This window comes from Vigna unguiculata, chromosome 3 (genome assembly GCF_037176805.1).
Source record: "Vigna unguiculata cultivar grain cowpea cultivar isolate G323 ecotype 2 chromosome 3, ASM3717680v1, whole genome shotgun sequence".
Classification (NCBI taxonomy): domain Eukaryota; kingdom Viridiplantae; phylum Streptophyta; class Magnoliopsida; order Fabales; family Fabaceae; genus Vigna; species Vigna unguiculata.
The window spans coordinates 922312-938988 of record NC_140794.1 but is presented as its reverse complement, the minus strand read 5'-3'; the positions used below and the strand labels follow the sequence as shown (position 1 = coordinate 938988).

Here is a 16677-nt window from a genome sequence, read left to right as displayed (position 1 = left end):
AGATAGTAACTGCTAGGGTATGTGGACTACACTTTAGGCCAAATTTCCAATGTATTTAAAGATCTGATTTCTGTACAAGTAACAATAAAAGAGCACAGAGCCACACAATACACGTTTTTCTTCTTTTTTTCTTTCATTTTTTTCCAATTAAACAAACTAAAAATCATCTTATTTTCTTTTTTTTTCTACCTTTTCTTTTCCAATCACACATAGTATAATATAAAGGAGCGTTTGATTTAAAAAAATATATATATTTTTACTTTTAATTAAAAGGTAATCGTATTTTATTGTATTTTTATTTTTAAAAAGTATAAAATCAGTAAAAAAAAACATTAATCCCTGATTCTCTCTTTTTTTTTTCAATCTACTGTTTCCATATAAATTTAAGATATTAAATGTGATTTGATGTTAAAAAAAGAAAAATCCGCTTTTCAAAACACAAATACTTATTCTGGAATGTTCTCGTTACAATGCATTTTTATCTAAATAAAAAGTAAAAGTATACGAGGAAGCCATTTTATTAGAAATTTAAAATACGAAAAAAAATTATTTATATGTAACAATTATAATTTACATTTTATGATACGCTAAATTAAAGTCAAGTTTGAAATGTAAGAATTTATTAATTTAAAAATGAAAATAACGTATGAAATAAATAATATGAAAAGATGGATATAATGAAAATTGATATACAAAAAAGTAACATTATATATTTTGCTTCTATATTTAAATTCATCACTTGTATTTTATAATATGTTTGCAACTAACAAGATGAGTATTAAAACATGTTTAAAAGAAAAAAGAAATAAAGTTGTAAAATTAGTTTCTTAAGCACTTTCAAACTTTGGTTCAAAATACTATAATTTAATTTAAAAGTAGTATAATTTGGTTCAAAATTAGTGTAATTTAATTAAAAAATAATATAATTTGATTCAAAATTAATACAATTCAATTTAAATACATTATTGTTCGATTAAAAAATAGTGCAGTTTAGTTCAAAAATAGTATAGTTTGGTTTAAAAATAGTGTTGTTTGGTTCAAAATTTGAGCAGTTAAGTTAAAAAAATCGTGCAATTTAGTTCAAAAATCGTACAGTTCAGAAAACAGTTCAATTCATATTGTAGTGCAGTTCAATTTGTTTGAACTATTTTTTAATTCAGTCAGTTCAATTTAGACGTACTAGTTTTCAGTTCACTGCAACTTTTAACAGTATAGTGTAGTTCAGTAAATTATGTCCAGCCTTAATAATCCCATTTCAAGACAGAAAGAAAATATCATGCTCATTTTTCTTATTTCTTCTCAGTTCACATCATTTCAACAAATTCATAACTAACTATATGTAAAAATGTAAACTATCCTTTTTTTTTTAAATGTAAACTATCTGAAAACAAAAATGATTTGAATTTGTCACAAATCAGACAAATTGTCAAGTATGCCATCTATATCCGGGGTTACCGTAACATGTTTGCTTATCTCCCCAATGGTGCACACATTTTTTTTCAGCCGTATTGATAGCAACCACATCTTGGGAAAAGGCACAATTCATACCCGAAGAAACCTGCAACAGTTTTTAAATCAGAAAGGTAGACAAATTTAGCTCATAGAGAAACCAACCTTGTACTACTCATTTAACATACAGAAGGGTGAGTTGGATAAATATCCAGAAAGTAATACAGTAAAGTTGATTTTGTATGTCACAGAAGATAACAATACCATTCTTGCAATATGACTTTTTGAAGATGTTTACATTTTATTTTGTTGGATAATAAATTGGTATATTGAGTATTTAAAAAAATGATAAAATAACACTACGTGAATGCAACATACTTACATCATAAAGGGTATTGCCAAGCTTGAGCTTGATTTTACCGCTTTTGTATACCAGCATTTTACCTTAGAATTATTTTTTTACTTTTTTGGTTGGTTTACTAATTATTTCGTGTAAATTCAGGATTTACAATTTGGGTCTTTTTGAGGATATAAAGTTAAGGATTATTGTTTTGAGGATGTCGAACCTTCTTTCTAATATTCTATTGTCTCTGAATTCATAATTTCTCTCTTTCTTTCTGTACTATTTTTCTTATTACTTGTGCCAGTTTTCCATTTTCTATCCTGTCATGACCACCTCATCACCGGTGTTGCCCTCGTCGCCTCCCCTGTCTCTGAGGCCATTCCAATTCAGGCAGCCGGATTTCCAATTCAGGCCCCCCCGGATTTCAACGAGAAAAACCATTTTCCTTGGTGGGCACAGATGACAGTGATGACAATAGTGGTGGTTATCATAATCACCGTTACTTTTAAAGTTTGGAGAATGATAATACCAAATAGTTTGACTTAAGAAAACTTAGGTATTCTTATGCCAATACCAGCACACGTGAATTTGAAGGAAGCTTACTGAATTTATTGTTTCCAGAATAATGATATAAAGAATGTGTGTAGCCTTAATTGTCTCTTGAAGGAATTAGCAAGTAGGGTTTAGACCAAAGAAACTAGGAAGAAGATTGACATTAACTGATCCAATTTCGGGTCAATTAGTAATGAAATAGTCAAACGGATCTTTAAATTATAACTCACATACTAAGAATTTCGGATTTTGCTAATTGAATGTTTGATGTTTCTTCAGAAATTACACTCCTAAAAATGTTACATTTTAGAACAAGATGTATAATTAAGTTAGTGACTTACGCCACACCATCTAACCTATTAGTCATTCTTTCCATAATACACTATCTTATTATAAATAGATAGTAACTGATAGGGTATGTGGACTACACTTTAGGCCAAATTTCCTATGTATTTAAAGATCTGATTTCTGTACAAGTAACAATAAAAGGACACAAAGCCACACAATACACGTATTTTATTTTTTTCTTTCATTTTTTCCCAATTAAACAAACTAAAAATCCGTTTGATTTAAAAAAGAACAGAAAATATTTTTACTTTTAATTAAAAGGTAATCGTATTTTATTTTACTTTTATATTTAAAAAGTATAAAATCAGTCAAAAAAAATCATTAATCCCTGATTCCCTTTTTTTTTTCAACCTACTGTTTCCATATAAATTGAAAAGTAGATATTAAATGTGATTTTATGTTAAAAAAAAAGAAAATCTGTTTTTCAAAACATAAATACTTATTTTGAAATGTTCTCGTTACAATGCATTTTGATCTAAATAAAAAGTAAAGTTATACGAGGAAGCCATTTTATTAGAAATATAAAATACAAAACAAAATTATTTATATGTAACAATTATAATTTACATTTTATCATTCGCTAAATTAAAGTCAAGTTTGAAATGTAAGAATTTGTTAATTTAAAAATGAAAATAAATGTATGAAATAAATAATATGAACAGATGGATATAATGAGAATTGATATACAAAAAAGTAAAATTCAAAACATTTGAGGTTTTCGAATCTGATCTCTGATTCTAATTTTATTTCCTTCAATCTCATGTTTTCATCCTCAACCAAAAGAGTTTAAAATCACCCACTAGCCTTTCATACAAAACAAAAATGGATGCCTTATTATAAGAAGAAAAAAGACATTAATGTTTATGTTTCATTGTTCTAGAAATAAGAAACCATTAACAATACTAATGATTCAAAGAAATAACTTTAATTCAATAACTGTGCTACCTACTGAACCTGGGAATTCCTTTCCTGCATTAAGTTCTGTGAATCATATATGATTCCGTTTCAAGACAGAAAGAAAATTGCGTGCTCTTTTTTCTTATTTATTCTCAGTCCACTGTTTATGACATCATTTCAACAAATTCATAACTATACGTAAAAATGTAAACTATCCTTTTTTTGTAAATGTAAACTATCCTTTTTTGGTAAAATGTAAACTATCTGAAAACAAAGATGATTTGAATTTATCACTAATAAGACAAATTGTCAAGTATGTCATCTATATCCGGGGTTACCGTAACATGTTTGCTTATCTCCCCAATGGTGCACACATTTTTTTCAGCCGTATTGATAGCAACCACATCTTGGGAAAAGGCACAATTCATACCCGAAGAAACCTGCAACAGTTTTTAAATCAGAAAGGTAGACAAATTTAGCTCATAGAGAAACCAACCTTGTACTACTCATTAAACATACAGAAGGGTGAGTTGGATAAATATCCAAAAAGTAATATAGTAAAGTTGATTTTGTACCTCACAGAAGATAACAATACCATTTTTGCAATATGACTTTTTGAAGATGTTTACATTTTATTTTGCTGATAATACTATATTGAGTATTTTAAAAAAATGATAAAATAACACTACGTGAATGCAACATACTTACATCATAAAGGGTATTGCCAAGCTTGAGCTTGATTTTACCGCTTTTGTATACCAGCATTTTACCCATGAAGCCAGATGGCAAGTCTTTCAACTCACAAAACTTCTCCACTTTTTTTGAACCTCCAGGAGGTTTAGATTTTGGATTAACTTCTTTGCCTCCATCAGTAGTTGATTGTATAACCATAGGCAATTTTGGAGGCAATTTAACCAAGAACATATTTGCCTCTAGGTTTTCCTCCTACCAACAATTTGTTCAAAACATTATTATAATGATTAAAGGAAATTTAATTCATCAATTCAATATCTCAAACTTCAGTTTACCTACCAAAAGGCCTAACTCCATTGCTGAATTTGATGCATCTTCATCGTATGTTCTGGACTCTGCAGCCTCCCCAAATTCCTCCTCATCAAGAAGCTCTATCAGAAAAAAAAAATGTTATGTTAAAGCCAGTAACCAATTAGATGTTTGGAGAATATCTAGTGTGTACTACTTTCAAAATACCAATGAAATAAGTTCTTAACTCCAGTCAGGAGAAAAAGGTGACCAACTTAGTAACTAAAAGTGTTAATTCCGAAAACGAGAAAAACAGATTTTGTTACTAAACTAGCTGAAATTAGTCAATTTTCCATCAATTTTACTTCATTATTTTTCTCCCTTTCTTTTTTTGCAAGATGGTTCTTGAATTATACCTGGATTTCCAGAATATGGCCTCCTCAAAGGAAGAGTTACTGGATAATTACTGTAATAGTCCTATAGCATAATCCAACAACCAATACTTCAGAACAAAAATAAGCATGAACAATTACATCGAATAATGATTAAAAGAAGATAAAACAGTGCATGAACTAGAGAACATATTCGTTTTATTCAGAATACTTACCCATGGTTCTGTGTATTCTTTCTCTGCCACCACTGCAATTAAAGCATCACGAGAATACTGTTAATAGGAGGAAGGATCGTGCAGCAAAGAGCACAGCATCGTGTAGAAATCTATTAAATGAAAGTGTATTAATGGTAGCATACCACTAGATGCTGAATTCTGATTGATGTTGACACTTCTCCCACCCCTGGCAATACCATATGATTTCAAAGTTGATTCACCACCATAACCAAAAGCAATTTGTGAAGCTGACACTGCACACCATAAATATGAACAGTGCCAGTTTAGAAAAAATAAAACATGATGTTACACTTGCCTAGGTGAAAAGGGAGTCATGACAAGCTTCATTATAAGATCTCTACATAGACAGACTACACACAAGTATCCAAATTACGCTACTTCAACAACAATTCAATCAATGAAGTCCGAGGAACTTGCACACATCCGTGGGAAGGGAACAAACATTTTAGAGAGTAAATGCTAACTCGTTGATTCTCCAGCAATTCGGCAAGGTATGAAACATATTCTCAGTAAAAATTTCCATTGGTGTCAGAGAAGTTATTTGTAGTAATTTTCTTTGCCATTAGTAATAATAATGAAAGAGAATAACAGTAGGTGCACACAACATACGACCTATGATTAAGGATTTGAACTTAAGAGTATTACAGATGTGAGAGTGAGCAACAGAGAGTGTTTGATAACAAAAAATTGACATCTGTTGTATGGTAAACATTGGAATGAAAAAATTGAGGCTACACACTTGTTACAATCATGATACATGAACTAAAGATGCTAACAAATCTCCTAAAATATCAGAATAAACTAGCCGAGTAACAGACTTAGTCATATACATTACTACTTTTAAAATCTAGAAAAACAAACTTCAAAAAAGTAATGACAACCCGTTCAGTGTACCAAACCGTGATATTGAATATCTCCCAGTATCCCTAGGTTTGGCAATCTAAATATTCGACATCACAGGTTACCCATCCTAATATTCTTAAAACAATTTCTTCATCATGCTTCTCTATTTAACAGTCATGTAAACTTCAAACACATTTGTGTGCACGTTCATTTTCAGGATTTATTATGAAAGGTAACATCTATTTTCATGATTTATTTCCAATAACGAAAAGAACACACAACAGGATCAGAAAACCAATGCTGAAGATATAAAAGACAAATATAATCAAATAAGAGAACTTCAGTAACATAGCAAACCTTTTTTCTCAACCTTGTTCCTTGCCTTCATAGCACTCTCCTACACAACATACGAGGGATAAATAAAATCATAGAAAGCAAAATAATTAAGAGATACCAATCAAATTAAAGTCACATATACATTGAAACGCCGCAGCAGATCCTTAGCCTGGTTCGCATCAGCCTGAGCATCCTCAACTACTTCGCTAATTAAGCAGAACAAATAAGAGTAGCATTATCAAACTGCACTACACCACAAACTATAATCAAACAAAACAATCCATACGTTTTAACTTCTTTCTTTGGAACAAGACGCGGTGGTGCTCGTGGTGCAAATTTATGCTGAAATGCCAACAACAACAACAGCAGATTAAATCATTTTACTTTGTGATGTAAAAAACTTGTTGCATTGCAAATATTAATAATAATAATATATGTATTGAAGAAATTAAAAGCGAACCTTCCGTTTGACTTGCGGAGAAGGCTCTGAATCCATTAGAGTGCAATGCTGATCCGAACCTGAGAAAGAAAACAAAAAGTGAATGAGTGATTCATAAACCATGAAACAGAGAGAAGGAAACGAGTTTTTTTGTGCGCCATGGAATCCGATTATCGAATGAAAAAAACATTGTAAGAAGAAAATATTAACAGAACGTGGCAAAGTTGGTTAACGGCAGCAGAGTATATTATTGTGAGATTTTGAGAACAGAGACACATACGTGTATGGTTTTGTTTGATGAAGAGAGGAAACAGTGTGTGTGAAAGCAATAGGAAGTTGTGAAAAAGAAATAGATGAATAGGAAGTAATGAGCGGCAGGATCCGCCACTACTTGAAAAACCTACCAAAGTTAGGTTCATATGAATCTAAAGCCCAGAAACAGAGTTTTTTTGTTTTTTTTTTCATTTTTTTTTATAGAATTTCTTTGTTTTTGGGGTTAGAGGAAATATTTAATTCTGGCTTAGAATGAAATTTATTTGTTATCTTCATGAGATTACCAGACCAATAAAATTGTAGACTAAAATCAACAAATAATTATTAGAATTAGTAATTTTTTTAAATATTGTTAACGCATGTGTCTTCTATTTTTTATTATCATCTCTTATAATTTGTACAAATATAAATATAAATTATTTTTACTTTATGTAATTTTATTTATCATATAAAATATAAGGTTTAATTAGTAATTATAAATTACTATGGGATTTGAAATTTAAAAGTATCATATACTTTTTTTTTCTTAATATTTTTTTATTTAATTTTGTATATTTTACAATTTATTTGAAATATACATATTTAAAAATTTCTTAAAATTTTTGTTATATGTTTTCATCTTATATATTTATTTCTAATACTTTTGAAAAATGTATATTTTAATTTAAAATATATAAAAAAAATATCACAAATTTATGTTTTCTGCAACAAACACAAATTTATCTATACTATAAATGTAATAGACATGAATATATGTCTGTTATTAAGTCATCTAAATTTAGTTCTTCTACTTATAATATCAAACATATAATAGAAATCAAAAGCCTAAAATATCACATGTAAGAAAACTTTTTTTTGTCTTAAAGTTTTCAATATTCATTATCTCATTCAATAATCACTCATCTTACTGAATGCTGTAATAATTGTTAGTTCAGAAACCCCTTTTCATCAACTGAAAGGAAAAAAGATAAGCTAGCTAAAAAATAGTTCTTATAGAAAATTATGTAGATAATAAATATAAAAAATTAGAAACTATAACCAAAAAGTTAACTTAGGTAAGTTTCAATAAATGTTTCAAATTATTCTAAGTATTTTATTTACCAAATATTCATATTAAAATCAAATAAAATTGTTGTAGTGACCGATCACTCGAGATTATACACCACTCAGTATTTTCAGTCGTTTAATCATACCGTACAATTTTATATAAACTAAAATTTATTTATACATAAATTAACCTTTAGAAATTATTTTTAACTTGCATATAAATTGGTCTTAATTTTTCATTTTTATTTTTTTTGACGGTGAGGTAAATTTGCAGGGTCTTTTTTTTAGGATAACGATGCATGTCCATTTTTTAATTCCAATTCAACACCAATAATTTTTTTTTTAATTTTAAATATAAAATAATTTAAAAATAATTAAATAAAAAAATAAAAGTCTTAGTGTTTTATTAAGTATTGAATAAATATAGAAAAGTTGAAAGACGTAAGTTTAGTTCTTATTTTCGTCCTTACCTTTCCATTTCGGTCCCTTTTTCCAAACTACGCCGAAATCGTTAATTTCTAGATGGCTCCGCTCCCAAACTTTGAACCATTAATAACAATTAACAAACACAATTGCAAACACTTCTTTTTTGTTATTTTGTTCAACACTTACATTATCGATTAAATATAATTGATTTTAATCAACTATATTTTTTATCATATCGATTCCTAGGTTTTAGGGTTTAACAGCCGAATTCAGCCTAAACCACTCTCACCAACATGATCTTATAAAAATTAAATTACTATTTATATTTTAATAAAAATAATATTGACTAAAATTAACATACTAAACATTATTGTTTTTCTTTCTTTTTTTATTCAATTGTATTATCTAAACATTAATTCCTTTACTATGTTATTTTTTTTCTCCACTCTAGATTAGTTTTTTTATGTGAGTTTTGTTTATTTATATATATATATATATATATATATATATATATATATATATATATATATAAATGTATCCCGAAATAAAATATAACATTTTTAAATAATAATTTGTTGGTATTTATTGACTTACTCCAATATTATTCAGGTTGGTTCAATTTAAATTTGGTAAGAAAATAACTTATTTTCAAACTAATCCAAATTATTTTAACTAGTAAAACATATAGGCGTTGTCACATCGTATAAGTTCTTATTACGCTATTTTATTTTAATAATTTAAAGTTTATATTATTTTTTAATTTTGAATATATTAAATTATATATATATATATATATATATTATTTTATTTTCATGACTTTGTTATCTATAACAATATATGATCTATATAAGATACCTCATTTTGATAAATTAAAAAATATTATTAAAAATAAAATAGAAAAAATAATTTCTTTATAGCAAACGGTGAAATTTTCATTTATACATTCTTATAGATAAAGTTGAATATTTGTTGAACGAGTCTCAATCTAATCCCACACTTAGGAACACTCTTATGTTATCTCGATATATAATTAGTTGTATGGTAATTTTATTTTATTGCCGTAAAATTTTCTTGAAAAAATAACAACATAAGTACTTGGGTATGATTTTAACACACGAATTTATTGGAAAATTGGACAGTATTTGAAATATTAATTCCATTGTATATTCTTCCTTAAGCTCAAAATATTATATCCCAAACTATTCGTGGAGCCCAATATTTTTAAATGACTTTATATTTTATTACTATGTATGTTTTCAGGGTTTAGGTACCGAATATGAGTTTAAGAGTCATGTAATAAAATAATGATATTTTGATAATTAAATTTTAATAATTTTTTTTATGATATGGGATGATATTTTTTAAATAATTTTAAAATATAAAAAAGAAATAAGAAAATGAAATAACTAAAGCTATTTAGAAGACGTAACTTCAAGTTTTAAAAATAAAAACTCAAGTTTTTTTAAAAAAAAATCATATGCAATAGTTATATAAAAAAATTATGCAGTCGTTTTGTTTCATTTTGCCTCGTCCTTTTTATTTTGTAATATTTTATTCAGAGTTTGGGTAAAAGCGCAATTTCGCATGCAGAAATATTGAGATTAAAAAGACAAAACCTCGTTTAGGTTATATCTATGGGTGAAATGAAAATGATTGGCGAGTGAAGCAAAAAAAAAAAAGTGAACATTGTTCCTCAACTCTACTATAAATTGTTGGTTCACACCGCTTCTCACCACCATATTCTTATCCCTTGGAAGCTTCTTTGTCTTTTTCTGTAACAGTTATGTCTCTACCAACCTCACAAGATGCACAACCACCGTACAACGAGGCCGCTGCCACCGGTTTTCCGGCGGCTTACAACCCCAAAGCCCCGGCCAAGGTTGAATGGTCCACCGGCCTCTGTGATTGCTTCTCCAACTTCAAAAACTGTAAGCTCCTTTTACATAAAAGTTGGTCGAAATCAGATACATTTATACTACTAATTTCTTTGATGTTCTTTTGTTTAAGGCTGCATAACGTGCTTGTGTCCATGCATCACGTTTGGTCAGATTGCAGAGATTGTTGACAAGGGATCAACGTGTAAGAAAGTATTTATTTGCGATGATGATTTTGAAAGGGAAAGTGATAATGGTTTGATTTATGATATGCAGCATGTGGTGCTAGTGGGGCATTGTATGCACTGGTTTCTTGTTTACTTGGTTGTGGTTGCGTATACTCATGCTTCTACCGCAGCAAGATGAGAAGACAATACATGTTGAAGGAGGCTCCATGTTGGGATTTCTTTGTTCATTGCTGCTGTGAAACCTGTGCCTTGTGCCAAGAATATCGTGAACTTCAAAACCGTGGATTTGACATGACCATTGGTACCAACCAAATTCATTCTTTATTATGCCGGACTCTGAATAATTTAATATGCATAATCTTTGGTTTAAACTACATAGATTTGATTTAAAAATATATATATGCAGATGATGAACTAATGTATTTTCATTTGAAAATGACGATTAGGGTGGGAGGGAAATGTTGAGCGAGGGAACCATGGTGTAAGCAAGGTACCAACTGCTCCAGCAGTTCAACCTATGACTCGTTGAGAAATAACTATACGCACAATGCATGGATACCTGCGTCAGATCTTATCAAGATCACTAATGATTAAGAATGTATTATTATCTGTTCTTTTTAGATAAGTTATGATTAAGAATGTATATTTCTGTTGTTGATGTTCATGTTTTCCATGGATATGGTATTACAATGTGTGTAGACTTTCCCAGAGTTGTGTGAAGCCTTTATCTTCATTTTTATATTTATATATATTAAGATATTTTCAACGTAAGAGTTTGATTCAGTGATCAATCCGTGAAGTGGTGGCTACAGTTAACAAGTTAAACATTGATGGTTTGGCACAGGCACATAATTAAACTTTTTTTAAAATATTAATTAAAAATAAAAAAATATAGCAAAGATTACCCACTATAGGGAGTTGTTTAATAGAAGGTATAATAATAGGAAAGTTGACCTAAAATTTTAAATTCCAAACACATTGTCACCTTTGTACGCTATAAATTTCATTTTGAAAAAAGTGTGATTTTTGTCGAAAGTTTCAAAGTTAAACAATGATCATCCAGCAACAACATATATTACACAACTTAATTCTCCGCGCCAATACAGTGTCTTTATGCTCAGCTGTGAAAATTATTATTTTTTAATTTTTAAACACAAAAATAAGAAGCTTGATAAATATAGTGATAAAGAGAAAAAAATAATAATAAAAGACGAGAAAGATTAGAAGAAAATAGAATGAAATATAAAGAGAAAATGAATATATAAATATAATTATTGTAAAATAAAAATAATAGATCAAAATACACTGGATGTGGGACGTAGGATGTGGGATGTGGGCTGTGGGCTGTGGTTGTGGGTATGAGGACAATTTGGCCCACGGGATATTTTTTCTGTTTCAACATATTTAATAAAAAATATATAATTCCCCCTTAAAAAAAAAATGGGTTGTCTCCATGAAATAGGATCTTAAATGTAAAAATGTTATAAGTGATAAAGGAAAAATTAAATTAGTACTAGTTTTATTACTTCAACTTGTAAATTTTATCTTTTTTTTTCGATGATACTAAACACATACATTGATTCAATGAACAAACACACTTAAGTTTTATTTATAAAAATTTGTCTTCTTGTACTATAGATTTGACATTTTACTTGAAACTTTTACAAAGATGTTTAGGATCATGAACAGTCTTGACTACCGAAACATTTAAGGGATTTTCAACTTATGAAAATTTGCAAAAAAGAATATACAATCATATGAATACTTAAAGATGGTTTGCTCACAAAGAGATGTTTATAAAATGCAAAAAGTACATACAGGATAATTGTACTTTGTAAAAACTTATATGTTATTTAAATTGTTCTTATATATAATTTATGTTATAGAGAACTTGTCATACTTTTCTTATTTAGATAGGTTTAGAATTTTTTTTTAATAATTTTTTACTTGATGCAATAGTGTGAGTTTGTCAAGGCAACGGTTTGAAATAGATAAATTATGATAATGTAATTTGTGTCTTTTGGCTGTTAGTAACAAAACACGACTATGCCTGTCTTTTCGTTCTTTCCAATGTCAATTTTTCTTTTTCTTTTCTCTTACCTCGTCCGTCCACATGAGATGACCAAAACAAAACATTGACATTCTCTCGGTCTTTTATTCACCAAAACATTGTTCAGCTGCCTTAACTGTGTTCCTGTTTATAGTATAAACATGTGAAAAGGTTATGTGTTTTGAACTATTCCAAGATGAGACGACAAAATGTTGAAGGAGTCCATGTTGGGATTGCTTGGTTCATTTGTGAACCGTGTGCCTTGTGGTGGATTTGACATGGCCATTGGTATGAACCATATTTTGTGTATTTGCTCTTTGGTTTGCACAGTATTGATGATTAACTTTGAAAAGAATATATTTTCGTAAGAATATAGTTAAAAGTTTTACATTAATCAGAAATAAGACAAATTCATAATATATTAGTAAGTTTATTTTACAAACCAATTTTATAAAATTAAATTAAACTTAAAAATTCACTTTCTAAAATTTATCAAAAAATTTATTATCTGTTAAACATGTTATATCGAATCACTGGTTAATGGTTACATAATGAGACTATGCGTGGACTCCACATACTCAAGATTAATTCATAATGAAGGAACAATCAAATCAAAGCAACAATAAGGACCGATTTTTAGATCACAAACGTATATATTTTCTCCTGAACTTGTTTTATTTGAATGGTTATTGCTTTATTTGGTCCCATTGCGCAATGATGAATAAAATGACCAGTAAATGGTTTTAAAGAACTATAATTATAGTTGTTACATTAATAAAGATTTCAAATTCCAAAACTCGTTAAAGATCAAATTGGTCCTTTAATTGTGAGAGCGTGTATCGAGAATTTCTTGCGAGTTATTTCCAAGATCGCGGGTTGGGTTTTTCTGCAATTTTAAGGTGGAATGAAGAAAGCTTATGCTGTTCTTTTACCAATGTTATTTAATGATGTAGCTTGAGAATGTATGTATGTCTAATAAATAAACACGTGTTAAGAAATTATTAAACATCCTCTTAACTAAAGTTAAAGTTTCTCATAATTTTCTAGCCTAGCCATTTCATAACTTCCTCGAGCCTGAGGAATCACATTCAGTTGCGAGAAACGAAGTTATCTATTGATTTTTTTATTAGAAAAAAAAATACAGTAGATACTGTTCATCATTGCCACCGGGAAACTTCTACTTTGACCAAATCCACTACAGACAAGAGTGGTGGACATGTTCCCTTTTAGCAGGTTTTTTCAATGCTAAGCAAAGGAAAAGTGAAAACATTTATCGTTAGTAAAAGGAAAAAAAATGAAAGAAAAAAGCAAAAGTAAAAATGATTGATTTTCCATGACTGTATAAAGTAGAGGCAACGAGTATCATTCCTGTGTTCCCATAATGTCTTTTACTTCAAAAATTTCAGAAAAAGAAAAATATTCAGCATATCAAAGTATTGGTAAACTTGAAGTGTTTCTAGGCCTGAACCAACGACCTGGAATACACGCAAACAACAACAAATGCATGCATTAAAAGAACCACCGCAACTCAAAAACCAATACCAAACCCCACAAAGACACTCACACTACACAATACTAAACATAAACATAAACATAAACATAAACATAGTATCTAAATTTTTGTTTGTGTCTTAATCTGGTCATACTTATTCCCTCTTACTTTCTCTTTGTTCCTTTACTCTCTTTGGGGCCACTCAAGGGGACAATAGAGTGCAAAGGGTATTTGGCCCTGCTTTATCTGAGAAAGCAAGAGTGCAAGAGAAGAAAAGGGTTTGATGTGTGTGTGTGTGTGAGTTGGGAAGAAAATGGCGGAGGAGGAGCTAGAAAGAAGAAGCAACTTCCTTAAAGGGTTGATACAGAAGAAGAAAGCCATAGAACAACAAGAGCAGCATGATCATCTACAACACAATAACGTTCGTGTCAGAGCTTCTGACATGCCTCTCCCTCTTCAGAATGCTGCCTTTCGTTGTGCACGTCATCTTCTCGATTCAATGCCACCGAAGAAGCTTGATAGCAAACGCCTAGCCCTCGCACTTAAGAAGGTTACCTTTCTTTTGGTTACTGTTTCTGTTCATTTCTTTACAAGATCTGTTTCTGATTCTGATCTTTTTCCACATACATGGTGTGAAATCTCAATGGCTAATTTGGAAGCTTTTCAAATATGAAAAGACAAACCGTAATCTAGCTCTCCTATGTTTATTCTTATCCCTCAATTTAGTAGTACTTTATGTTAGTTGTTTGATCTTCTTTTTTGTTAATTTGTTTTAGAATCACTAAGTTATATGAGTTGGTTTTGATTTGGGGTATTGGTATTTTTGTCAATTGAATGGCTAGTTGTTTGCTAGTTTCAAAATGGAACTATGCTTGTTTGAAATTGATCTGCTATTTTATCTTTCTTGCGGATTGTGCCAATTGGTTTGGTGAAGGAAGGCATGATTTTGAGTGGTACTACTCAGGCTCTGTAGCTATCCTACAGTATACAAACTTAGCTTGTATTAGAAGAGATTGAAAATGGCACGTTAAGTTGGTTTTCTTTTGAGTATACAGATGAAGAAATGATATTGAACAGACTCAGGGAGTTTCCTTATGATGCAGAAGGAATGAAAAAATAGAGAAGTAAATTATGGCTAACAAGACTCATACTGATAATAACAAAATGAATGAGTGGAAGATTAGAAGAATCTACATAACACCAACATTTCATTTCAGTGTTTGTGAACTTTGTTTGTTCCTTGCTTGAATGGCTGAGACAAAAACTTGTTTTGCAGGAATTTGATTCTTCGTATGGTCCAGCATGGCACTGCATTGTGGGCACTAGTTTTGGGTCCTATGTTACTCACTCTGTTGGTGGTTTCTTGTATTTTTCGATCGACAAAGTTTATATCCTTCTCTTCAAGACCGCAGTTGAACCATTAGACCATTCATAACTTCGACATGCAAAACTCCTTGCAAACTTCAAATAATTTAGTATTCTAAACCAACTGATTGAAATTGCAAATTGTAAAATTTAAAGACATTTATATTCTATTTATATTCTGTGAAGTATTTGATGCACTTCAGTTTGGAATGAGAGAGCATTCCAGTGTCGAATTTGTTGTGAAAAGTGAAAGGATACTCTTCTTCAGCTCAGAAATAGACAACTTTACACAATTTCACTCTCCATTAACGTTGTTATTATAAGAAAATTAAAATACTTTGTAATTCAAATGGTAATTCGTTGGTTAAAGTGATTTAAAATACCTTTTCCAGAAAATATCATGGGTTTTATGGAAGAATATATAAATTCAGTAAATGTCAACAAAAAAAAATTAAAATGGCCTTGTTAATATTGGTTTAGATTATTGTCCTTAACTTTGAGTGAAATATACTTTTTCCCTGCATCAACATAAAATAATCTCAAATATTTTCAGTCAAAAAGTGACATAAAAATTGTAATTTAGTTCAGTTTAAAGTAATTTTGTTATCATCAATGATAAACCTAAATCATATGGACCTTAAAATAACTTTGTCAATACTTATCGATAAAACTCGTATCGAAATTATTTACATGATAAGGTAATAGACTCTCGAATTTATTTATATTTTTTTATTTTTAAATTGTGTGATTAAAATAATAAAATTAAAAAAATACACTTTTTTTTTATTGTAGAATATTTGAATATTACAAATATACAATAAAAGTGTAATTTAAATTATAGTCACATATAAATGAGTTTTATAATTAAGTAATTCAATTAGTAGAGATAATAATAATCTTTCCAATTAATTGAACTAGAGAAATTAATTACTTAATACTTCAAAAATACTCACATGATGAATCATCTCAATAACATATATTATTGAAATCTTGTTACTAATATAAAATATTTGTAACTGACATTAATTTAATTAATAATTATGCCTCCATATATATATATATATATATATATATATATATATATATATAAGTTTTAGTGAACATTTGTGATTTGTGGCTGAGATACCTTCAACCACATCTAGCTAA

General features: G+C 29.2%; 3 protein-coding genes across 3 annotated transcripts; 2 read left to right on the top strand and 1 right to left on the bottom strand.

Moving 5' to 3' along the window:
* Nucleotides 1-3695: 3695 nt before the first annotated feature.
* Nucleotides 3696-7354, bottom strand: LOC114163003 (DNA-directed RNA polymerase III subunit RPC4-like). Its single transcript, XM_085670885.1, has 11 exons — nucleotides 7097-7354; nucleotides 6838-6896; nucleotides 6664-6719; nucleotides 6520-6583; nucleotides 6399-6438; nucleotides 5321-5431; nucleotides 5178-5209; nucleotides 4987-5047; nucleotides 4622-4713; nucleotides 4298-4534; nucleotides 3696-4029 (listed from the first exon to the last, which is right to left on the bottom strand). Exons 1-11 carry the CDS (start codon nucleotides 7233-7235, stop codon nucleotides 3883-3885), a joined length of 1038 nt encoding a protein of 345 aa, XP_085527011.1. The 5' UTR covers nucleotides 7236-7354; the 3' UTR covers nucleotides 3696-3882.
* Nucleotides 7355-10220: 2866 nt separating this feature from the next.
* On the top strand, nucleotides 10221-11363 carry LOC114179835 (protein PLANT CADMIUM RESISTANCE 2-like). Its single transcript, XM_028066304.2, has 4 exons — nucleotides 10221-10490; nucleotides 10570-10641; nucleotides 10713-10925; nucleotides 11071-11363. Exons 1-4 carry the CDS (start codon nucleotides 10346-10348, stop codon nucleotides 11151-11153), a joined length of 513 nt encoding a protein of 170 aa, XP_027922105.1. The 5' UTR covers nucleotides 10221-10345; the 3' UTR covers nucleotides 11154-11363.
* A 2884-nt stretch (nucleotides 11364-14247) lies between these two features.
* Nucleotides 14248-15836, top strand: LOC114177413 (dynein light chain 1, cytoplasmic-like). The gene is made up of 2 exons (XM_028062741.2): nucleotides 14248-14716; nucleotides 15443-15836. Exons 1-2 carry the CDS (start codon nucleotides 14480-14482, stop codon nucleotides 15599-15601), a joined length of 396 nt encoding a protein of 131 aa, XP_027918542.1. The 5' UTR covers nucleotides 14248-14479; the 3' UTR covers nucleotides 15602-15836.
* The last annotated feature ends 841 nt before the right edge of the window (nucleotides 15837-16677 follow it).